The 25,201-nt window shown below is 44.0% G+C and overlaps 1 protein-coding gene across 12 annotated transcripts in view; it reads right to left on the minus strand.

Annotated features, from left to right (window-relative positions):
* Positions 1–4,061: 4,061 nt before the first annotated feature.
* The window catches only part of NOD1 (nucleotide binding oligomerization domain containing 1), a 41,986-nt gene continuing 20,846 nt past the window's right edge, over positions 4,062–25,201 (minus strand). For 10 of the 12 annotated variants that reach the window (XM_026067975.1, XM_026067973.1, XM_026067969.1 and 7 more), the window contains 10 exons: positions 24,711–24,885; positions 21,617–23,420; positions 19,291–19,374; positions 18,183–18,266; positions 16,540–16,623; positions 14,394–14,477; positions 12,171–12,254; positions 10,361–10,444; positions 8,222–8,305; positions 4,062–6,628 (listed from right to left, as the gene is read on the minus strand). In XM_026067975.1, the coding sequence (XP_025923760.1) occupies positions 6,556–6,628; positions 8,222–8,305; positions 10,361–10,444; positions 12,171–12,254; positions 14,394–14,477; positions 16,540–16,623; positions 18,183–18,266; positions 19,291–19,374; positions 21,617–23,420; positions 24,711–24,885 (2,640 nt within the window). In that variant the 3' untranslated portion in view covers positions 4,062–6,555. Of the gene's footprint in view, positions 6,629–8,221; positions 8,306–10,360; positions 10,445–12,163; positions 12,255–14,393; positions 14,478–16,539; positions 16,624–18,182; positions 18,267–19,290; positions 19,375–21,616; positions 23,421–24,710; positions 24,886–25,201 lie in introns of those variants that run through there. The other 2 variants (XR_003253863.1, XM_026067978.1) reach the window with 2 other exon arrangements.

A 25,201-nucleotide genomic window follows, 5' to 3' on the forward strand; every position in this document is an offset into this window, starting at 1 on the left:
GGGTGCAGCRTTGCTTCTAGTAGCGGGAGCGAAGTACCTGGCGTGCAGCAGAGAGCAGGGAGGGAGCGAAGGCTCCCTGTGGCGTTGGAGCTAAGGTCTCGTCTTCCTTCCCCCCTCAGCGCTGAGGCGATGCCTGTGCCGTATGGTGGTGAGAGGTGTCCTTCTCCCTCGGCCTTGGTGTTCGAAGGGGCCCTGCTCCACCACCCGTTCCCAGGGCAGCAGTTTTCTGCCACGCTCCCGTTTGCTGCTGGCTTCCCTGTGGCACCGGCACCGGCTGCGCCCTCCCGCAGCAGGACCACGATCCTGTGCAGGCGCTGGTGGCTCGGGCACTGCCGGTGCGGGAGGGCAGGATGCCACCCTGTAGCATGACCTCCACTTTTTGGGGGCAGTCAGGGCTGACAGAAGCRGACAGTTGTTGCGGGCACAAGTCCCTGAATGTATTCAGTGATGAACCGGCTCTTTCTCTTGCCTTAGCGAAAGCCAAACGAGACGGCATTTTCCAGCCCTCGTTTAATCAAGCATCTGTTTTCTGAGGGGGGTGAGATCAGGGCTGCGCAGGGGCAGGGAGGAGGGTTGGACATAAATAAATAATTGTGCAAAGCCCATCGTCAGTTGACGTAAGATGACTCACTCCTCGCAAAGGCAACCGACTGGAGGAGGCAGATATTAAAAGCCTGGGGACGGGTCCCCAGTGCACTTGGCTCCACTTGCCGTCCGCAGCTTGGTGGAGACTGCGGGTGCTCAGCACCTCTCCGGATTTGGCCCATTATATTTTGAGTCACGTTGTGTGTCAAGCTCCTGCCCTGCTTTTTGCTTTCCTGCTGGTTACAGCTTGCTTGCTTTGAATGTGTGATTAAATTTTAACCGAGACCTGCTTTTTTTTTTTCTTTCCCCGCTCCTAGTTGTTTCTTTAAGCAGACTTCAAACCAAAAGGGGGGAAAAAAATCCCACCCCCTTCCCATCGTGGAGGTGGCCACGGCCGTGGGCGAGGGGGAAGCCATGGTGTCGGGCAGCACGGCTGCAGGCAGGGGGCGGCGGGTGCCGCTGGCCCCAGGGCCGCTGCACAGGGGCGCACGGCCGCTGCCAGTGACGCTGGCCCGTGTCATCCCTGGTGGGAAAGTCAGGGGCTTGTAACAGGGACGGTTCCCTCCCATGCTGAGATGGGGGGTCTCCTCCATCCTGCCCTGATGGACCCGCATGGCTTGTTAGGAGGAAAGCTGCTCCCTTTAAAAGTCACCTGCACCAGGATTAACGTTTGGTAAATTCAGGATTAACAGATCCGGCAGGTAATAGGAGCAGGATAACTTGACAGCTTTATTTGCTCAGGTGGTGAAGTCCAAGTCTCTCAGCTTGCAAAGCTTTAGCGGCTAATTAAGTTGCTGCCACGGATAGGGTGAATCCCAGGCCACACGCAGCAGAGCAATAATTTGGTTGTTTGCAAAGTGTTTCCTGAAGCTCCAGCTCTGGCTTTCCTCCACGAGGGTGCCCGTCTGCAACGGGTGCAGCCTGTGTGCAAGGTGTGATTTGCTCTGGGACGCTGGCTGCATGCCATGAAGGCGGAAGCGGGCCGGGCAGCGCTGCGGCAGGGCTGGGGCTGTGTCAGCCCCTCCGGGAAGGGGGAAGCGTGGCAATGTCCCTGCGGAAACGGGAGCGCGGGGCCAGGAGGTGTACAAGCTGGCGGCTGCTGGGGAAGGGAAAGTAAGAGGTGTCCATAAAGTGGGAAAATGATATCTGCAATTGTTTCCTCCAGTCGTCCCGGGGGGGCTGTGGGAAGCCCCGGTGTTTAGTGGCCCTCGGTAACAGTGATGGCTGCAGGCTCTTTTGCGTGGCGATGATTTAGGCATTGACACCTTAAGGCATTGCTTTACCCCTGTGAAAGCGCCAAGGTGGTGTCAGCAATGCCAGAACCCTGCTGCGCTGGGTCGTCGCCCTGGGGACTCGCCGTGAATGTGGACATGCAAGGCTGCAGGACATCACCCTGGTTTCATAGCATAAAACTACGTCTGCAGTTCTTGCCCCTGGCCAGTTCTGTCAGAGGGACCCGGAGCACCCACTGCCTCAAAGTGCCTGGTTTAACTGGGAGGACTTAGCACCTCGCCAAAGCCTGAAACATTCRGGAGGAGGAAAAGTTGCTTTAGCCAAAAAACAAGCAGCGGGTGCGCTTCTGCAGCCCATTTCATTTTGCTGGTGTGGACTGGGGGCTAATGTAGGCTGGCAGGGCGGTGTGCTCAGGACTGCAGGTCGGCTCTGCCCGGGGAGGTTTAATCCCCATCTCCCTCTGCCTTCCCTTGCCGAGGGGATTCCTTTAAAGTCTTTGGGCTGCAGTGCCCTCGGCTGGGGAGGGATGGTTCGGGGTTTTATTTCCTTTGACCTCTTCTGTCATGATGCTCCTCCACAGCCCCTGGTGCTACGGGTGTCTTCCCACACAGCTGTTCCCTGGGGTTGCATCTGTACCATAGCTATTTCCTCTGCAATACCAACCCTCAGATCAAACCATCCTGCGGACCTGAGGCAAGTTATTGCAAAACCTTGCAACTTCCTCACCTGCTGTTCAGATCCAAGAGTCGAGAATGAACTGGGGCTTGTCTCAGCCCCTTCGAGATTCACAGGGAATTCAAATATAAATCCATCAGGATAAAAGACAGGAATTCCCCGGTGCCTGTGGCACTCCCTGCATCCTCTGTCAGTTTGCACACTGGGAATCCGACGGCGAGAAAGGACTTGCCACTGTCACATAAATCACCTTTTTAGAAGCCTCACCCTGTCCTACAGGGAGGCTGCACTCCTGACTGAGAAAGCTCCCTGAGCCAGGTAACAGGAGCAGTGTTAAATAAAAATAATAATAATAAATCGAGACAGTCCTTGAGTGTGGTAGGCAGCCCCACAACCTGGCATCCATTTTCATCTAACATGATCCTGCTACTTTATTTCTACTTGCAAAGCAAGTGTCAACGCATTCATGCGCAGCTTGTCACTTTTTGCTTCTAAGAATATTTGTTTCATGAGCTGTGAAACAAAAGACCTCTGCAGCRACTTCCAGTTCCCAGCAGCATCTCCTTCCTCCCTGCCTTTGGCCCATCTCTGACTCCTTTGCTCCTAAACACTGCTGTTTAGAAGGTTTTATAACAGGCGCCTGTTTTCCTCTGCCGAACCAAGGTAACTGAAAGAGCTGAAGCTACAAGGAAGCGAGCATGGCCCTCCCTCTCGCTCCCTCTCCGCTACCCCCACGGCACGGGCTGGAGAGATTTAGCATCCTGTACAGACTCTGACTAAAAGACCAAAGGACGCATGGYGCACACCACCTTGCAAGTCTGAGGATGTCCGTGGAGCCAAGGGAGTGAGCTGGGTCTGCTGCGCAGCACTGATCTGCAACGGGATGCTCCTATGTGCTTTGCAACGCTTTGCCGCTAGTGGAGGTGCCAGCTTGCAGCAAACTGCCCTACAGCCCCGAGGCCTTGCTGGCACTACGATCTGCGTGTGCAAGTACTCTGCCACGGTGTTGCGAACCTTCCTGAAGGGGTTTCTGAACTGGAGATGCAGTCCTCACACCCAGTTAGCAGCATGAAACCAGCTTTTAAAAAAGCATCCTTCTCCAAGGAAGGGGCTGTGTGTGAACAGAGCTGGAAACCCCTGTGTTGGACCAGCTCGCTCGAGGGCCAGTGTGTTTTCTGGCATTACCAATAAATGCACGCACCTTGCACCAGCCAAATACAAATGTTGTACCCTCAAGCCAGCAAGGATGTTTGCTCCCAGTGGCCGATGGAAACACAGGGAGCTTCTGCAGTGAGTTTGGCAGTCGAACTACGGGGGCAGAGCACTGCAAGAGTGTCTATACCCTGGGCCACTGTGGTGGTTTCCCTTGCTGCTGGTGAGTTGTATGCACTGTCTGAAAGGTCTTTCATGGATGGAGGTGGCTGTGAGCTGCCCTCTCCAGCTGTGACAGCTCTTCCCTGTCTTCTACAGCCAGAGGTAGCTGGGCTGTCATGTTCACAGCTGGACCTAGCCAAGTGTCTGCTTGACAGCACTTCAGCAAAGCCAAAGGAATTGCAGGGAGTCTGTTAAAAGTGCTTTAAAAAGCTGTTTATTATCACTGTGGAAAAGTGGAAAAAAAAAAAAAAGTAACATTGTATATAGAGAATGTCTTAGCAAATTATGACCAAGTCTTAAAAAAATAACAGTTGTCTCTGAATTTCAGTAAACAATGCTCTCGCTGCAAGCTGCAAATATGTAGCTCAGAAGCACTCTGTAAATAGTCCTGTAACACTACGAAGAAAGAAATGCAGCCTGAACTGCCGTGCCAACAAACCAGGAAATTCAGGTGCTCCCGGAGCAGCAACCAGTTTCCCCAGCTCCAGATTCCCAAAGCTGTGACACGATGTGTGAAACAGCCCTGCTGCCCTGGGTAAGTAAGTTTGGAGCAGGAAGCTGTGAAACCTCTTGCTTTTGCCAATGCCAACCTGGGCTCTGCTTAGAGCTGGAGGACCAGCCCCAATGAGCTCTCACTGCTGGAAACCCTCTCTGAAATGAATGATTGCGACTGGCACCGTAATCCGTACAGAACTGTATCCTACACAGGGCTGGGCTTGATCCTGCCACTTGCTGGCTGTGTTTACCTCTTGCAGCCCAGTAAACGCTCATATCCCTGGAAACACTGGCCTGGATGCCTGGTTTGTAACAGATGGGCACGTAACAGAATTTGCAACAGGTTTAGGATGTTGTCAGGCTACGGATAGCTCACAGCACTGCTATGAACCAAAAAGGGGCAGCGGTGTCTGACTGGGAAAGCTTGGAGGGCGCCTGCAGGGATGCTTTGGACTGTTCGAGTGTATCAGAGAAATGAGGACAAGATCTGGAGTTTTTAACAGAGCAGTTAAAATGGGGAGCACACCTCCCTGCAGCAGAGGAAATGACACCCTGGGGCAGGGGAGCTTCTTGCACCGGTGTTGCCACACCTCTGTGAGGGCAGGCTGGCAGGACGTGAACACCATTTTGACAAGGTGCATGGGGGGGGGTGTGTGGTCTTGTTTTGTTTTGTTTAAAGGCATTGAGAATTTTTTTTTTTAAAGGCCTTGTTTTGGCAAATATTTTTGCAGTTGAAATCCACCTCCTGTTTAACAGTGTGCCCTTTGGCTTCGGTAAACAAACGGGTCAGGTGCAGAAATCATTCAAGTTAGCTGACTTTCCTCTGGCACGGTCTGAAAGCCTCATCTGTCTGCCTCTCTATGAGAAATCAGTGCTGATATCACAGCCAGGGAGGAAAACCTACTGAAAAATAATGAACACTTTTTTTTTTTCCTTTTTTTTTCCAAACTGCTGGTTTTGTGAAAAGGCTTTATGAGTGTTTTAAAATGTGTCTGGGAGCTGAAGTAAGTAGACAGAGTTGGGGAGTAGGAAAGATCTGCTACCAAATGTGAAAAGGAGAGACCTGAAACTACAAAGAAAGCCTTTTTTCATGTTTTTCTTTTTGGGATTTGGGAATGGGGAAAGGTGGGGATTTGCTGGTTTGGCATTTTAATGGGAGATTCTTCTTTCAGCCTACCATGGTTTTGTAGGCTAGTCAGTAACTCAATGCTTCTGTGTGCTTACATGTTGCTGAGAGAAGGGATTTCAACTCAATGCAATTGATTTGCAGTTGTCCTCTCTCCCCACTGAAGCTAGGCAACTTAATATTGGTGTATTGCCACCAGCACAGTGTCTAGGCCAAGAGCCAAGGCAGTGAACAGCCTGCTAATTAATTTTTCACATTTATCTCCAGACCCCCCCCAGAATAAACACTGTGATAACAGGAGGTGGCAGTTTCTATGCAGGCCTCAGGAAATTTTAAGCAAAGGTGCTTTACTGCCAGTATTATGATTTTACAGTGATGGGAGTGAGGGCTTCTGATTGTATAAAAGTAAATGTATTGGCTTCAGTGTGGAAAAAAGATTACTGAAAGTAATCTATGCCCGAGGTATTCATTTCTCCATAAATGCAGTGCCTACAACTCCACCTTTAGTTGGGGGGAAATGAGGACCTAATTTCTAGGCAGGAGAAAAGTATTCATGTTGAAAGCAACAGTATCACACAGCTATTATAGATGGTTTGTGTTTCCAGTAAGGCTATGCGTGCTCATTCTTCAGTTATGAGGAATATAATACTGTGAGCTTATGGAGTTTGTGCATCTTGCACCCTTTCTTGCACATACATATATTTATATATATAAATATAAGTTAGAGATTATTTACATCACTGTACAGAATAAACCTAAACTCACTTATCAAAATGCATACACCTGCCAGTGGATTTGGTCTGGTAACACTTTGCATTTTATCTTCAAAGCACCATACAAACATTAATTATTTACCAAGGCAACTTCCCACTCATCAAAAGGATTAACAATAACAGGCAGGGTAAGAGATGGAGCTGAGGGAGTGCAGCATGTTCTTAAAAAGGCAGCTTATCATATATCTCTCTCCCGCCATGAGCACTGCATATTTAGGCCTTTATAAACTTTGCAGTCCAAGTGAAGGAGTAACCTTTGTAACATGAAGCTTGTCAAAATGGGAAAGTCCTCATTCAAAAGCAAATGATCCGTTCTTCATTTTCAAAAGCTTTGGCCTCTTCTTGGCTTATCAGGTTCCCATTCAAACTATTGGAGGGGGAAAAAAGGGGATATGAAAGTAAGGTAGTGACTGCTTCCCAGCTTCTGTTTTTCCAAGGTTTTGGAGCAGAGATCAAAGCTTTCCAATCCCATGTGAACTACATGCTTCCCAAGTGTGCAACCTGGGAACAAGCCTGAAAGGAGCAGGCTACAGCACTGTTGTTTCCACTGCACATACAATGAGCAAGCCTACTTCTTTAGAAACAAAAACTGAACTAAAACCTAAACTTGATTAAAATCATTTCCCTAACTGTGCTGGATACCCAGCTGCCTGCACTTCAGCATGCAGCAGGCTTTGAGTGTGTCTGAAAGCCGATGGTTGACCTCTGTGTGTTCATTTTCAGAGGTCTTGGCCATACATAACTGGGGTGCAAAAACCTTGCGCTGCCTGGAGCTAAATGTTAGGTTGATGGGATCATTATGAAAAGCAGCATATAGCAGACAAAGTTTCTTAAAATGTAATGGGCTAGTTTAAAGAAATTTAAACTGTCTTCAGAGCATTTTGTGTCTTCCACGGCAACAAGGGAGAAAAACTGTGTTAAGTACTCAGGTGTTATTAATATGAAATGACTTAAGGCAAAGTTTTCAAGTCTGGCTAAATAAAGCTAATCTACACTGATATTTACAGCCCTAAATACAAGCAGCCCAATAAATGCAGCTTTCAGAAATGCTGAATACTATTAAACCATTTAGATTTATGAAGTTATTAGGGTTAATAAACACCTCTGAAAATCTGGCCAAGAAGAATCAAAGGACAGATTTGGGCTTGAACGCTCAGAGTGACTTGAGCGGGGATATATGCCTCCTGTACAGGGGACAGCAGACAGTGGCCTTTGAAGAAAAACATCTCTTCCACATCTCCAGGGAACACAGTAGTCAGACAGTGAGTCACCATCTTTCTAAGCAAGAATTCAGTGTCCTTTCACTAAAACAAATATATTTAAAAAAAAACAAATTTCAAGTTCTATAAAATGGAAGCAGCAGTTGTATTGACTCCCGTGCTCCCTGAGGTGAGGGAAGGAATGTGGTATTTGGCTCTGTACCGCATAACRCACGTGCATGACTATGTGATGCCTACCTAATCTAAAACAAGCAAATCTTACAAAAAGCTAATCTTCTTGTAGCTTAGCACTTTTAGTGTCTTTGGAGCATTGCCCAAAGAAAATCCAAGCCCAAATTCTATGAACCAAATTAGTAAYGTTAATTAAAAGTAACCATCTCCTATTTGTTGGGATTTAGCTCCTTAGAAGCATGAACATGTTCAGAAATTTGAAAATAAATCAGGACAAGCAAAACTTGGTCTATAAAATTAGGCCTCAATTCTGCAAACACATATGTTCTGCAAGTTACACAGTGGTACAGACGGATGTGAATTAACAAAACTGCCTGACATTCATAACAGACAGGGAAGTGTTTTAATGACAGAGGCTTTTTAGCTGTTTGAAACCCACAGCTGAACTACAACCCCTGCCTCACATAAACTTGTTCTGATTTTTTTTTATGCCGGAAAGTAATAATGCCACAAGCATTTTAAAGGGAAAGAAAGTTTACAAAGTGAGCCTCTGAGGAGGGGATCCTTACCAGACTTCTTTAATGGCTGTGTTCTCCTTGAGCGCTTCGCTGAGGTACTTCACCCCTTTGGCTGTAATTTGATTCTGGATAAGCCTAAAAAGAAAGCACTTCATGTCAAACTAACATGCTGGATCTTATTTACAGCATCGCCTTCATTGCATACTCAGTAAACACATGACCTAAGTTCAGCTTGACATCTAGGAGCAAAGCAGCCTGTTTGTCACGAGAAGATGGTTCTGATTTCTGTCTATGAGGATGGTACACAGTATTGGTCAAATGCCCCACAGATGCACTTTCACAAACAGAGCCTGGAGTATCAGCCTCTTCCTTGCAAGCTCCCATGTGGTTACATTCCAGAGATACTCATCTTAGCTGACTTATACTGACTTATATAGCTTAGACTGATATAGCTGACAAATTTCTGCTTACTGAGAAGAGGAGTAGCATTTCTAAGTGATCTAGAGAAAACTCTGAGTACAGAACCTGTGCAGGCCTACTGTTTTAGCAATTATGATTCAGGGGCTGCCAAATCCTCCTATCTTGTTTATCAGACCAGCAAGATCTTTGAAAAATAATGTATTTAATTTAGCTCTGGTACGAGCAGGTGCAAGTCCTCATGAAGCTAATCTGGCAGCTACAAAGTACACCTGATCTGAGCTTAGAGAAAAAAAGATACAGAAGATCCTCAAGTAGCACAACTGAAGAAGCAGTAGGTAATTCATATTAACTACTGCAGAACATCTCCCTAACTAAAAAAAAAGATCAATCCCTCATCTACATGACTATAAAAATACTCATCAGCCTACTTTAATTCAGTATTTACCTTGCAGTCTATCATGGTGTGTCTCATATCTTTCCTATTCCATGTGACTAGCTGAGTGAATCCCATAGGATTCAGGATGTGGCCTAAAATTGGAATTAATTGAATGATCTCTTATGAAGGGAGGGAAGGAAGGAAGCAAGGAGACATTCCCATTAAAGGATTTTCTGCATTTGGTAAACAAATCAAAATGCAAAGGGACCCAGTGAGCTCTTTCACCTACTGGAAGAATATCTGGCTCTGCCTCAAGAGCAAATATCTATACAGATCATCACTTTTTGAAGATACCCACTGGTATAAGCAAGAAAAGAGAATATAAATTTGTCTACTACCAGAAACCCTTGGGCAATACTGAGCCACTATAAAGACATGTATGTAGGGTGCTATGTCTGCTTTGGATGGGGAAAGATTTATTATGGGCTCAGGCCAAATTGTCCAGTGAATCATTCCTGCAGCTGTGCACAAAAAAGTCAAGGCTCCCACTGTATATTTTCAGGGTGATGGGCACCAGAGCATCTATTGCTTTCAAAAGAGGCTACAAGTTCTCAGCACCTCTGACAACCAGCATGCTTCCTAAGGGACATGAACCACACAGTGAATGCTAATGTGTGGTTAGCAAAGACTTTGTATATGGTCTGTAAAGGGACTCTGTTTTTTATGTTGCCTGATCATTTGGAATGAATGGACAGACAGTTGTTTCACAGCCCGCATCTGCCCAGCCCTGTCAACAGACAAACTCTTGTGAACCTGGATTAGAACAGCCAGAGCTGCCTTTTCTTAAAAGTTTAACAAGTCCCTTTGTGAATGCTAGAAATAATAAGGTCTGATTTCCTGGGGATTGTGTCATCTAGCTGAGTGTCCTGCATGAGTGAAAGTGCTAGCTCTGGAAGAAAACTTCCTGCAAATGGGACAGGTATGTAAGCACCCATCACGTGTAGGTTCTTGGTTGCGTAGTAAGAGTTGAGCTTGCTACTTTGATGGTATGATAATAAGTAGTAAGAGTGATAAAAAGGTTATTCTATTCTAGCTGGTTGCTTGTATTTTTGAAAAGCATATCTTTGAGGCCAGTACTGTTCTGCTAAAGGTGGATGAAATCAGCTAGCAGTTCAAATGTTACATACAAACGACTTAAAACTCTTCCCTGTATGAAAGCAGATTCAAAATGCTAGACAGCAGCTTTATTAACTTTCCACTTGAACTGTCTATAACCAGTCAGCTGCATCCAGAGCATGCACAGAAAGCTTACTGTGACCTACATAGACTTGGAAGATGAAGTTTTAATGCAGCGACTGCCAAAGAGCCTTGTGCCTCTGTGGAATGTAACTCACCATAAATGCACCAGTTTCTTGTTGACTTTCAGCATCTCTGCAAAACTCATTGCTGCCTCATCATCCAAGTCATTTTTAGTCAACCTAAGTGAGAGAGAATATGTTCACTTAGGATGTTATCATTATTTTACAGCTCCATGTTTTTCCAGCTTGTCCATGACTTGACTTAACTTTCAATAGCCAAAAAGGGATGTGCTGTTTCTGCCCTGAGCAATTTCTAAAGGCTGGACACAAAAAGGCACTAAAGAGAAGCCCTGGAGGTAAGAGAAACAAGAATACTGAATCTTTACTTCTCAGAGCAGTGATGTAATGATGCTTTCTCACAATGTTAAGGTGACTAAAAGGTGGATGAAATGTGGTGGAAAAAGTGTTCAATGGTAGAGACAGCACTGAAGAGGTGGGAAAACTGTGAGGACAAAGAACTTGATTTCACATGATGGAAGTGAGAGAAGATGGGGAACACAAAGTGTAGGGAATAGAAAGAAGCATGAACCAGAAATGCAGGTAGGGCTGCACAAGGGGAACTGAGAAGTCCAAACTCAGTACTGTGCAAGACAAAAGCAGAGTCAGATGGATTAAATCATTGCTTTCAGCCAACTGTCTGCAGAGGCACTAAGAGACCCCCTGCCCCCTTCAGACTAAAATCAGCCAATCTTTCCAAAGTTATGAGGGATATGCAGAACCCAATATGCACATTCTTCTGGTTGCCACAGGAAAGTAGGTTCAAAATGAAAGACAGGGCTCTGTCAAGGGGTCTATGAACAGCACTGAGGAGTGTAAGCTATCATCAGGAGTCATAAATTCCCTCTCCAGACCTCTGCACCCTCACTGGACACAGGCTTAAGGTCTGCAGCTGTAAAGTTTGTAAGCCACTGCGTGAAGTGCATGGTCTGCTCCCCGTCAATACTGGAGCACACCAAAGCTATAACTGGCTGCACCTGAACACACTCAGTGCAGATGGTAGGGTATCCTATAGCAGCATAACAAGGCCTGTAGGAATGTAAGGAGTCCACATTACAGGCGCACCTTCCCACAGCATCGCTAGCAAATGTATCTATGATCCTACAAGCAGGAAAGCTATCAGCTTTGCAGGCTGAGAGTCTGCTCACCTCCTGCTCCTCTCTTGAGAGAGATGAAGCTCCCTGGTACCTTTGTCTTTCCAGCATGTGGGGCCATCCCGGGTCTGCCCAACTCCTGACCCATGAGGAGAGAAATAAATTAAGAGCACCTTCTCCTCCTCTTCCCTCTGGGGACCCACTGGTTACTGCCTTTTCTAATTTCACCCTCTTTCTTCCTGATGCAGTCAAAGTGGAAATCTCCCCAGCAAGTCCTCTGCTTGTTTCCCTTCAGAAAGAATCAGGTACTTCTCGATCTCCTCAGCAAAATGAAGGAGTGGTTATAGCACAGTGACTGACTGCCAAGTGACTGCAGAAGGGGTGGCACACGCTTTGCTGTACAGAGTCTCCAAGGACTCTGGGAAGGGGCAGGGTGCTGGTTTACACTGAAATCTGTGCCGCTGCATTACTTATGACGGCACTGAGTTAAAGCTTCCAGCTTTCATGTTACAGTCTCTTTCTTTTGGGCTGGGAGGTGGGGATGTGTCCTAAAGGACATGTGCTGCTGGTCTATTAGTCATGTCCACATTCTTCCAAAGGGATCTATCTTGTACCTTGCTGGTAGTAAAAGCATAGGAAATGGGGGGAAGGAGAGAAGGAGGAGGGGAGAGGAGGATGACATGGGTTTAGAGGAAGTAAAATTAGGCTGCAGCTTTAGAGGAGGAAAAGAAGTAGGAGGTCACAATACCGATTACCAGAATATTCTCACAGAGTTGTTGTGCTGCATAGCTTCAGCAATACTTTTGCCTCCCTCTGTCGTGATGCCATTGAATGCGAGACTGTGAAGTAAACAGCAAATAGGAAATTGTAAGAAATAGCCAGCATGACTTGGTCCTTCCGTTGTTTCAAATACTAATGAATATCCGGGATGATCTCTACCACAGTTGTATGGGTCAGCATTTGGGTGTTTCAAAGGTTCACACACTTCACAAACTGATTAAGTCCTTATGATTTTTACAAGTGAGAACAGTTCATAGGCTGCAGCCTGAGTCTATCATACAGGCTGTAAGGTTTGCCATCAATGAGTTGTACTCATGAGACTGAAAGCAGAGTTGCCGCCAGTGATTTGGAAAGTTGTGGCTTTTAATGAGAGGGAGTTGTGTTCATCAGTATACATGTTTGTACATGCATTTATCATCCCAACTCCCCATACAAACTGAGCACTTTGTCCTTCAGGTGGGGTGTTCAGACTCCTAAATACCTCACTCATCTTCCAGCCACAACACCTGCTGTTATATATGGGGAGACGAGCTTGTAAATGCATGCTTTCCATTGCAAACCACAAACATTTCCTAGTCTGCCCTTCATTCTTTGAATAGACAGTGGCAAAAACATCCAGTTACAGTTATGCTCCAGGCTTTGAGAGTTCAAAAAGCAGTTTCCCCTTTAGAAGCCAGGCCAGAGCCTGAAAATAGTTCAAGGCCTCAAAAAAAGCAGAAAGGGGAGATCAAGTAGGGCAAAGGCTTGTCTAACTATGGCACAAGTATGTGTTAGCACAAGTCTCTGCTAACTTCAGCAGAAACTAGAGATCCTCTGTCCCTCGTGATTGGGCCTAAAAATGGCAAACATACTAAAATAAACTGACACAGCAGTGACTATCTTCCCTTAATCTTTGCATAAAGCTACCACTGGTGCAAACTATGCATTCAAATCATGAAGCAAGATTAAGCAGCAGAAGATAAGGAGTGAACTCAAGTGCAAGGACACCGCAGAGCAGAAGAAGATTCACCCTGCACAGGCACCAGCAAAATCTGGCTCTAGCTAGCACAGTTACCCCTCCTTATTTTTACAAATACATTCATCAGTATGTTTGCTGCAGGCTGAGAATCCCAGGCATAACCCAGCTCTGATTCAGGTCCTAACTGTTTTCTTTCAGGTCTGATGCATCTAGCTGGCAATTAGGGGAAGATGACTATTTCAGATAGCTTTTAAATTTTAACAAATCTAGGTCACTGCACCTGTTCACCTTYTAATTTTTTAAGCCCAGCTATCTGCTCACAGAAAGGAAGACATGGTACCAGCTCTGAAATCCATGGATCTGAAGCAGCAGCAATAAGCTCTCCAGAGATTCCCAAACTCCCTAAATACCGTATTTCTAAAGAAACTAGTGCCATGTGCCACCTTGTGGGGAAACCAAGGAGCCTTGTCTGCTCCCTCACCATGGGGTCCAGTGGAACCGGGAGACAAAATGCAAGGACCACCACGAACTCAGTGCTCCAGCTGTGTGAAGAGACTCCAAAACAGCAACAGCAGCCAGAACACACATCTTTAAATCCCTAGGCAGGATTGGAAAAACTGGCAAGAGATGGTTTGTTTTACACTACTGGTTTCTCCCTGTGCTGTGCTGCCAACTTCACCCATTCTAGGGCTTTCAGAAGACTATTTTGAGAATTACTGAACTCCAATGCCAACCATGTCTCATTACCATTGAATTTATGGCATAGTAGCTCCACTGGAATAGAGGAAGAGCCAGAATTTAAGAACACCCCAGTCCCTACCTAAACAGCTTATCAGCTATGTATTACTCTGGTAAAAAAAATGCTGCACCTTCACTGTTTTGTTAACACTGAGCCCAGTGGGGGCCTGATTCTGTGACAAGTTGTGCGTCCTTCTGCTAATTCTCCCACAACACAATGGCACCCASTGACCATGCGCTCTCACTAATGCCACCAACTCTGGCAGTGCAGCATGAGGAGAGGGAGTGCAGGACAGAAGAAGGGATGTCAGATTTGCACTATTTTTAACTTGCTTTACAACTGCGCGGGTTTTCAAAGCAAACAATCTGGCCTCTTGCTTGCAGCAGAAGTGTGTTAGTTACAGAGCAAAGGCTGCGATACCAGCAGGTGTGCCAAGCTAACCCCCGTTGGAAGGGGTCATCACTTCAGAGCGCGTGCTGCCTAGCTCAGCTGGTGGTTTACCTCACGTTTGTTAAGCTGGGGTGGTTCCTCAGCGCCTCTGCAAATGCCTTCGCTCCTTCGTCTCCAACTCGATTACCCCACATCCTGGTGAAGAGAGGAAACCAGGAGGTATCARGTGTGGTGCCCTACTGCCCCTCAGCATTGCATTCCCTAATTTTTCTCTTCCCTCCCCTCCCTCTCATTACTGCATAGGCTTTCAGGCCTGCGAGAAATTTGGCACTTGCCATCCCCCCTGAGCCACACATGTTCCAGTGCTTGCACACCGCAGGCACGATCAGCCTCTGCTGACTCACCAGCACCCTATGGCCCCGGTGCTCAAGGAGCTCGAGGAGACAGCCTGCTGCACTGGGAGCACTGGGATCACTTTGCTCTGCAGGGCAAATCCTCCACAGCCCTATCCCCTTACGGGGTAAAGGATTCTTGACCAGCACTGTGGTCCTGYGCAGAGAGCTGCTGTGAGAATATACAAGGACCGAAACCCTATCATTGGCCTGCTCAGCRTTTCCTCCACATACCCCTGCAGCAGCTTTCCTGTTACTTGCTGGGCATGGACTGGCCTTCACAGTGCAAGCTATGGGTCTGGCGAATGACTCCCCAGGTGCACGATTGCACGAGGACCCATACCCAAGCAGGCGGCTTCCTGAAGTGAAGTGCTCTGTAAGCTCCCACCTCCTTCACAATACTCAGGTAAAATGGTTACAGTTCCTTCAGGATTATACCCAAGTGCTATCTTCTCCCCTACCAGCTGCCAAGAAAGAGATCCAAATCTCACAGGGACTCTATGACCCTGTGACTCTTCTGTGCATTTGTAAGAACAGCATTTCTAATGGGAAAGCAACCCTTGCTAACACAAAGTGCTAGAAGAAGGTAACGTAAAAGCTGCAGACAGAGATTTGACCAACATTAATAAGAGTACCTGGTCAAATCCTTTCTGCTCAGATGAATGGCTTTGAAAATTCACCCTGTACTAAGAGGCTTGAAAGGGCCTTTACTGAGGTATAATTTACTTTTTTATATATAAACAGAGATCATGTCTTGATGACTCAGAGCCACATTCAGCTCGGTGGGTAATTAGTTGGAAGCTGTTTTAAAATCAGTTGAGCTTTGTGGTATCTAAACATCCATTTCCAGTAAGTTCCCCAGAACTTCCTTGTCCTTCAGACCCAACACAGTTTGTTAGATAAAAACTGAACATTATCTGTTTAAACATTTCTATCCAAGCTATCCTAAACCCATTTGGAATGATTATTTTCTCCAAAGGAGAAAACAGAAGTTCTTCATGGAAATTACAGCATGTATAAAGGAAGAGCAGACCCAACTGTATGACAATGGAAGTTTGCATGCTGTTGACAATACTTGTGAAATGCTGTAGAACAAAAAATTTAAAGGCCAGAAATCTGATTGTTCACATCTGATTCTGACATTGAAGAGTTATTGGGATATTTGCAATGGCCAAACAGAGGTTTTAATTACATGTATTCAAATATTAGATTCTGAGAAGAATGTTCTCATGTATAGCAGAAAGAGAAACTGGGATTTGCCAGAGGAAAAAAACAATCATCAGACTGTCAAGTTTATCATCTCTCCTAAGAAAGGGGGCAGGGTTTAAAGGTTTAGAGGACATTAAGAACTCTTTCAAACAACTTTGCCACCAGACTTTGCAGTCTGATATAGACTGGAGAGAAGGATAATGGAAATTCCTTCTTACTTTCACAGCTCTCATCAGAACTTGATGTAGGAGATTTGGCAATCTTAACCTTCACAATGAATAACTAGGTACATTGCAAATAGTCATAAAAATCACTCCGACTTTTAAAAATATCTTTAAAATGGCTGTGTTGTTGTAAGGAAAAGAGCTGTCTTTACATTCTGTCCTCTTGTCAATTTGTCTCACCTTTAAGGTTCTGTCAGAACACGAAAAAAATTCACAGTGTGAACTGGAGAAGAAAAACAGTAAAACAGCCCTAGTTTTCCCTCTGAGTAAAAAATGTGGCTGTGCTTCTGCAACAGTTTGTTCTATTGCCCCTGGGAGAAGGAAGGAATGGGAAAGGGAAGGAAGATAAGAATGAAAGTAGTAGTCCTAAAGGATCTGCAGATGCCTTGCCAAAACCAAGCCCTGAGCTCTGCCCCTTAGCACTGAACTTACCCAATTTCAAACATCGTCTTGCTCTTCTGTATGGCCTGGGCAAGGCACTTCCCTCCTTCACTAGTTATCTTGTTTGCTCCTATTCTGCATAAAATATATGAATCAATGAGGTACATCACTTATAACAGTACAATTATTAGAACACTAGCTCAGAAAATGATGAAAGTATTTAAGGCCAGTTAACTCTGGAGGCTAGTTACAGTTATCCAAGATTAACCTAGAATACAAAATGTTGCAGGCATCTGACCTTTTATGCTGCCTTTTATGCATTTTGTGTGGAGTCTGCTTTCATGCATGTTAGCCCTCCAAATCAGAAGTATTACTGTAGAGTCTCGTTTTTGGTTCACAGTATGTCAGAAATGAGCCTTAGGAATTGATCCTCAAGACAAGGAACCCTGCCTAGTTTATAATATCACCAGCCACTACAGGGTACATGAATTACATATGGCATATTTCATGATGCCACAGGGAACAGAACATTTCTTGGCAGTGTGGCTCCAGAGGAGATTGCATCTGATAAGCACAGACTGTAATAATTTCAAGTCTCTCTGTTCAACGCATAGGCTATAGGTGGTGACATCGTTCAATGCAGTGGTGTCTCCAGCTGGCACTGTATAGAAGAACACCTTCTCTTTTTTYGGCCTGTGTGGGTATATCAAATGACTAGAGTTCAAGAAAGGGATAAGTCTCAATTGCATTTGCATTAATGTAAAGAACAAACCAAAACCAACCCCCACAGTCAACCCACTACCTTTACATAAATCAAAACTGGCTTGTCTGACTGACTACACACACATGCACAGGCACTTTGTCTCAAAATAATCTCGGGGCTTAATATGTAACCTGAAAGTAACCATCCTCCAACAGGCTTTTTTGTGAAAGTTAGAAGACATTAAACAATGCACCAATACTGTGTCAAAACAGTTAAAGAGTCACCAGAGTCCTCTTGGGTTTCAAAACTCTGTATAAATATTTCAAGTGGGAAGAATGTGGCTAGTGTGGGGTTTCAGAGCAAGTTAGCAGTGAAACAAAGACCAGAACCCCAAAGTCCCTGGCTGCTGGTGCTGCATTCACACCAGCAGTTGACATTGCTGCAGTTACCTCTATTTTCTGCTATGGTCATAATTAAACCATTGGTTAATGATCTACCTTTATGTCAAACCAGTGTTGTGCACAGCTGGACACTTTAATCAGGGGAAGTTCCAGGAATTAATGGGAACAACTTACCAAGTGAATTTGGGGAATTTCTAAACTGAGGTATTGCACTGGCAAAGCCTGATTCCAATTGCCCATAAAAGGCTGGATATAAAGAAGCCTGGTATTTTTTACAAGTGTATCTACCCTTTACAATGGCCTGCAAGGTTCATGCACCATTTAAGCCTCACTCAGGTGCTCTGACTGGATTTAAGTGAAGAATAGGTCTCGCACTCTCCTTTTGCTACTACTACAGTCTTTAGTAAAGGTTATGGATTCAGGAGTTTCACTTGTGGCCATCACTGCCAGACTATTGTAAAAGAGTACGTAACTGCAACCTAAGTTATATTTTATTTGAAATATAATATTTTTCACTCTCTCTCCCTTTTAAGTTGCTTTACCTTAATTATGATACTGTAGAAGCATAAAGAAAAAAAAATCCAACATACTTAACATATTCAAGGCTTGAACATTCTTCAATTAGCTTCGCAACGTATTTGGCTCCAACATCAGTGATCTGATTGTTGTATAAGCTTGAAGGAAAATCACATTGGTAAAAGTAGGTTATCCATGCTGTTACTTTAATATTTACATCCTGAATGTTTTATAATGCACATGCAGCATCTATCTTTTTTGTATGTCTCTGTACATACTCACAATTGCTTGCACTTCCATTTTGATGTAGAACTAATACTTTGAAGGGCTAGATATAAAATACAAGGAGATCAGACTGCAATTCACGGGGAAATATTTAAATATTTTTTTAAATAAATAGCCTCCCCAGGCAAACAAAGCTTCTCTTTATTCCTGTGTTAGCAGAAATAATATTGCATAAGTCAGGAGAGAAGTCACCAAAAAAATGTTTCTAGTCTTTTAGAAGTCATAAAATCCCCTTGCAAATATTACTGAAGATCAGATGCCTCAGCACATGCACTTACAGTAGGGCACTGGAGGAAGGACACGATTCTTGGTATTTATGCTAAATTTTCAAAAAGTCATTTTCATGTAGTCACTTAACCAAGAATGGGAAGTCAGAGCTAACAGGCCTACTAGCTTCTACTTGATGAAGAGCTCATCAAGGTCTTAAAAAAGCTGCTACTTTATATATGAAAATCATGACTGCACAAAAGGGAATCATGAAAATGACACCCTGAAACATCATGTTTCTGATCCTCAGTCTCCATCAAGCTGTATCGTCTTTGCATATTTGAAATAAATCAGTTTACAGCAGAGAAAGTGGAAGGCTCTAGCTGTGAAGCTGAGCATGCCCACGCAGTTCAGTAACCTGACAATGATCTGCACTGTGTTATGGAAGGGCTTGACGTCAGTGGTATACCATCCTGTGAGCCAATGTCATGGGAGAGGAAGCTTCTCCTGAAAAGCTGTTACAGGGCAGCAGCTGAATCATGTCTGACACAAAATGCTGCCTTGCTTGTGTTCAGTAAATGAGGAGAAAACTTTGGTTTCCACCCTGCCTTTGCTGTGACAGCACCGTTAGCACTGTAGTTTTATTATCTAGTATCAATATCTAGTGTTTTGTTCCCAATTGGCACATACCCCAAGAAGGTCAAAATTTGGTATTTGGAGAGTTCTTCATACAGGATCCTTACTCCATGATCTGTGATTTGATTTACGCTGAGCCTGAAATGAGAGGAAAGAAAACAGAGTTTGAATCAATACAGATTACAAGCATTCATCACCCATGAGTTAATGCATGATTGCAGGTCTACGCAATTCCCGCTGACATTTTAATAGGTCCTTATGCCACATATTAAAAACCATTAAGGGAAATGTGAACTCAGTTTTACATGGTTCACTTTAAAAACAAAACAGAAATCCCCAGATCTCCAAGGCAATGATCTGGAAGCTGTCCATAGGACTGAAAACAAAATGCAATAGGTCAGAAACCAGAGACAAAAACCCCATCCTCCTCCCAGGCTCCTCCCACCCTCTGYGATTGCAGAAAGAAATTCTAACTGGTATCCTGACAAAAGCTAGTTTTTCAAGCCTCTCTTCCTGCAACCTTCTCTCTGGGTACCTAGTGAAAACTGGGCATATTGAAGGTAACAACACATTCAGGCTCTGCTGGATAAAGGTTGTAAAAAGCTCTGGCCAGGAAATGGAACTGCAGTCTCAAGGGTGTGCTGAATGCTTCTAATTTTATTGTCCCAATCAGACACAAAACAAATCAATGTGTCAGTCATTCACAGAGTAAAAATACTTCTTTTCATAGTGCTTTTTTTTTAAAAAAAGAAACTTCTAAAGATTTTTCACCTTGGCCAAATGGACATGTTCCCATGAAACATTTCAAGTCTGATGAATCACATTTTCTAGGAAAAATTGTCCCAGTGGAAACATTTTGACCAGCTTTAGTTTCAACACAAACTCTAAAGCTGAACATTCACTGTTGGGAGCTCCTTATCACCAGCAACTTCCCTGGCTCTCTCTGGTTAGTAACTTGGTCACCCTGAAATGCACTAATACATAGGAGGAATCAGAGGCAACTTCTACAGATCAGAGCAGCCTGCTTCTTTGAAAGGGATGGATGGAGAAATTAGGTTAAACTGGTAGAAACAGCATTTTCTGTCCTGCAGAAATTGGTCATTAGAAATGAAAGTCCTAACATCAGGAAGAGCCAAAAAGACAAAAAGGAACAGACTGGAGATGGTGTTAAGATCACATTGCATACACCATGTTCATGTAATATGGACAGAGAATCAAAGATTGTAATTTTCTTCCTTCTCTTGTCTTACGTACTTATGCCTTTTAATTCCCAAGTTCCCATATTTCTCTCTCTTGGAAAGTCAGTTGTTTGCAATCAACTGGAAAAAAACAGAGTCACTTGCTTTGATTTTTGAAAGGCTTGCGAGGAAAAAAAGCAGAGCAGAGCCAATTAGGAGGAGTAAGTCCAGTTTAAAAAGGGGGGCTGAAGRGGGCTGAAGTAAATAAATTTTAAAGTTTAAATTTTTTATAAATATATTTTATTTATATTTTAGAACTCTATTTTAATTTTTAATTACACTTAGTTTATTTTTAATTATATTTTTATTTATAATTTTGTATTTTTTAAATGAAGTAAAAAAAAAGATACTTGAATTTTCTGGAGTTCTGCACCTGAATGTTTGGACAAACAAGGTATAGCTATATGGCCCAAACCCCAAAGGACTGTAGGTGGAAGAATCTGACCTGAGAGAGGTGGAGTTAGTTCTCTCTAATTACACCAGGCCATGTCCTCCCTCCACACCAGCCCACGGAAATATCACAACTAATACTTCAACTGCATCCCTGATAGAGAACGCTTTTGTTCTATCAAAGCCATACCACCAGGCAGAATGTAAAAGCAAGAAATACACAGCTTTTGATCAGCAGTTACTGTGAATGGTACATCCTCTCTCACCCTGTATGTCCAAGGCCACAGATAGACTCAGGCAGTCTTCAGGTAAAGTAGGAAGTATTTTTGTTTTTTTCCTTTCCCTTAAGCTCTTTCTCCCATAAAAATCCTCTTTTGAGACAAAACAATTTGAGATGGAGCTAGCTAAATCTATAGGCCTAAATAGTTCAGGCTTCTAAGGACTTCTTACCACCCTCTCCACCTGGGATTCAAAATTCACAGCTTGTCCCTGCTGTTCTGACTGAATGAACAAATATTTCAAAAGATTTGAAACTGGCAGACTTTGGGATAGTCAAACCTCTAATCCAAATTGTGCCACTTGTGGCTATTTCCAGTGTTTAGTTTCAGCTCTCAAGACCAAATGCACTTTAATTCCTAGCAGCAGTGAGACTCCTCATCTCTCTCATGCTTCAAGCTGACTTCCTCTAGTCCAGCAATCAGCTTGTGGAACAAATCAAGGACAAGCAAGGACCTGCTTGCACAGAATCCTACCTGATCACTGTGAGTTTGCTGAAACAAGGCAGCAGCTGTTTTACTCCATAGTCATTGATGTTGTTGTTGTCCAAATCCAGAGCCAGGCGCTTTTGAAAGTGATGCACAACAAAAGAAATAGCACTGCAGTCAGCAGAGTAGGCATTGCAGTACGTAAGTTTGATGTAATTGGCACGCATGCGTTTGGCAGCCAACTTCCCCACTTTCTCACTTTGCGTCTCATAAAGGCACCTCAGCATCCAGACAAAGTTGGGCTGCACCTGAATCTGATTGTAGTTTGGAAGCCTGGATCGAGAGAGGCCTTTCAGGTGGGATTTCATGCTCTCCCCAAGGTATGTGATGAGCGTCTTTCTCTTCCTCTTAATGACTGCAGGCAGAACTAAATGTCTGAGGAGCTTCTGCTTGGATCTAGAAAGCAGGCCACAAAGAAAAAGGTTGGTAAAGTGAAAATGTTCATTATTTCGGAAAGGATCCTCCCCTGCCAGTTGTTTTCTCAGCCAAGGAATACGAAGGCAAGTAGGCTGTGCAGTCTCAGTGGAAGAGCATTCATTGAAAAACTTAAGCAACTGCTTGGTACTCACTTTTTCTTCAATAACCAGGAACAAAGCTGTGAAAAAAGACTGAAGGGTTAAGTGCAAGAACTCATAAGTGGACTGATCTTCACAGCCGCGATAACCTTGAACTGTCCTGAGAAAGCCCAATTGCAAATCCTCTTCAGAGATGTTCACTGATGAGACCTCCTCCTGCTCGAAGATAAACAAAGAGTTCTCCATCCCTTTGTACGCAATTTCACCCAAAGCCAGAAGAGTTTCCTTTCTTGATTTGAATGTCTCTGCTTGGCTTCTGGTGTTGTTCTTCAGCAAACTTGTTTTCAGAGATCGGTTCAGATGGACTTCAATCATGACCAAAAATACATCTGTCAATGTAACAGAACAGTCTGGAAGTTCATGGCTGTCAAACATGGAATGGAAGTGTTCATAGCATTTAAAGATAATCCAACAAAATAAAGGCACTGAACACAAACTGCAGAGATTGGGGTTAGCTTCCAATTGGTTCAACACCAGTGTTCGTTGCCCCTCATCTTTGAAAAACATGGCAGTGTATTCCTTCAGATTACCGCTGGAGAACCCACGGAGCAACACTTTCTTTCTAATGATGTTTCTTTCGATCTCTGTTCCTGTTCTCGCTGTAAGAATTTTCCTGGATCCCTTAAGAAGCTTTCCCCTGAGAAGGCTTACCAGCAGCACTAGGGGGTGGATCGGTTCATTGGGTGAGCACATCTCAGGAACACTACTGAGATCAAAGTTAGAATAGATCTCATCAAAGCCGTCAAATGTGAAAAGAACTGTATGAGGGAATTGCAAGATGTGATGGAACACCTCTGCGGGGTCCTGGTCTGGGTAGCAGTTATATTTGAACAAAAGGTCTTTCAAACATATGGCTTCATTTTCTTTAAAGCAGCTAAACATCCTGCACCGGAAACGGAAGAAAAATTTGGCCCCTATATCCAACTCTTGTCTGGCCCAAAGGCTTTGTATCTTTTGCAGCAAGATGGATTTTCCAATTCCTGCATCACCGAAGACATAAATGGTTTCTCCATCTTCATTAATTAGCCCAACTGTATCATCAAAAAGGGCTTCTAATTGAGACACGTTGCCTAGACTCTCATTGGTAAAACTGACCAGCTCCATAATATTATTAGAGTAGATTTCTTCAAGCAGCATCTCTTCCCTCTGAGCATACGACATAACAAACTTCGAGTCCCGTCCCAGTTCATATCTGAGTTTCTGGTAATACCTGCTAACTAAAAAGACAGTGAACTATTACTGAAAAGAGACCAAAGCCTATAGTATATGACCATCTCCCTGGGAAATAAAAAGGAGTGATAAGCTAAAATAATTCTTCTGTAAAACTGGCTCTTTGGCAGATTACTGCTATTTACTTGGCCTGCCATCATTAAACCTTATATACCAAATAGGTTTGTATGGTAAGTGTTCTCACAGGAGACTGGGAAAATTCGGTGCTAATGAAAGAGATATGGATGAGTCACTATTTCCTGGAAGCCAGTACTAACCTCAAGACATTGAAGTACATTAAGGAGCTGCTGTCTTTCAGATGAGACTCAAAGCCAAGGCCCTGACCTCCTTGTTAAAGACTCTGTCTTACTCCCTGCAAAGGTAGGCCACAGGTTAGTGCCACAGGTTAGTGGCATCTACCTTCTTGCTCTAGCTAAAGCCTACCTGCTGTTTCTATGAGGTAGGTGGTTATTGATTCCTAGCTTGTTTGGTAATTTTTATTTTTGCAAATAAAAGGCATGTGTTTTAGCATCCAGGCCCCAAGCACTTCAAAAGATTTTTTTAAGGTGGTATGACAATAAAAGTCATCGTTATTGTGCTATGTTAGCATGTGCTTTTATTGCAACCGAATCTTCACTTCAGATGGGGCAAAGTGATTCTTGTATTGAAATCCTCTTGAGAGAAAGATATGTATTCCTGCAAGATTTTAATTCTTAATACTTTAATTCTTATAACTCAAAATCTCTTCTAGGAGAATAGAATAATTCAGGCTGGAAGGTACTTCAGGAGGTCTCTAGTCCAACCTCCTGCACAAAGCAGGGTCAGCTATCACATCAGACCAGGTTACTCAGGGCTTTATCTAGACAGGTCTTGAAAACCTCCGAGGATGGAGACTGCACAGCCTCTCTGGGCAACCTGCTTTGTTGCTAGACTGTGCTCCTGGTGAAATATTGGCTATTCCATTGCCAATCCATCACAGGGTTGTTAATACACCATAGCAAAGCCCTAGACAATACTATGACAGGCACAAGGTGGAAGCACCATTATGTCCACAAACAAATGAAGAAAGGGCTTGACTTTAGCAAAACAGGAGATAATATTTCAACATGACTGTTGTGTTATACAGTGGATTATGTGCCTTTTAATTATTTGGCTATGACAGTTAGCAAACAGAGCATAAGCACATTTATTTTCTCCAGCTGTGCCTGCCTAGACTCTCTTATCCTCCTATCAGTTGGTTAGAGTCTCCCACATAGCAGGGTAGTTCGAAAGAAAGGGATATAGCTGCATGTCCTTACCTGGATCTGTATTTTCCACAGGTTTACTATGAATATTTTCTGAAGGCTGGTAACCTATTTCATCCAACCAAGGCTGAAGTTCATAGTAAGCATCAGTGACTTTCTGCAGGACATGGATGAAATATTCTGAAACTTCTTCTCCCTTGCTTTGAACTAAGTCTAGAATTTTGCGAACCTGAAGAAACAACATGTGAAAGGTCATTGATGCACAGCATTTTATCACAGTTACACTTCCAGACTGCTTTAGGATCCTTTTCAGGCTGGAACAGGGGACTGGAATCAAAACTGGTACTTCAGAAAATTGAATTCAAAATCTAGTTCTGAATTTGAACCATCATAAAAATCACTTCCTGTTTGTTTGGATGTTGCAAGAAAGTCAGTTCTTCAGGTTAAGGTCTGAACTTGTAGCTAAGTGCATATGCTAAACACAAAGAAAACAAATAAATACTGCTCCTCAGTAGGGATCCCAAAGGATTTCCTCAGCCTGGCTA

This window comes from Apteryx rowi, unplaced genomic scaffold (genome assembly GCF_003343035.1).
Source record: "Apteryx rowi isolate R43461 unplaced genomic scaffold, aptRow1 scaffold_266, whole genome shotgun sequence".
In the NCBI taxonomy this organism is placed as follows: domain Eukaryota; kingdom Metazoa; phylum Chordata; class Aves; order Apterygiformes; family Apterygidae; genus Apteryx; species Apteryx rowi.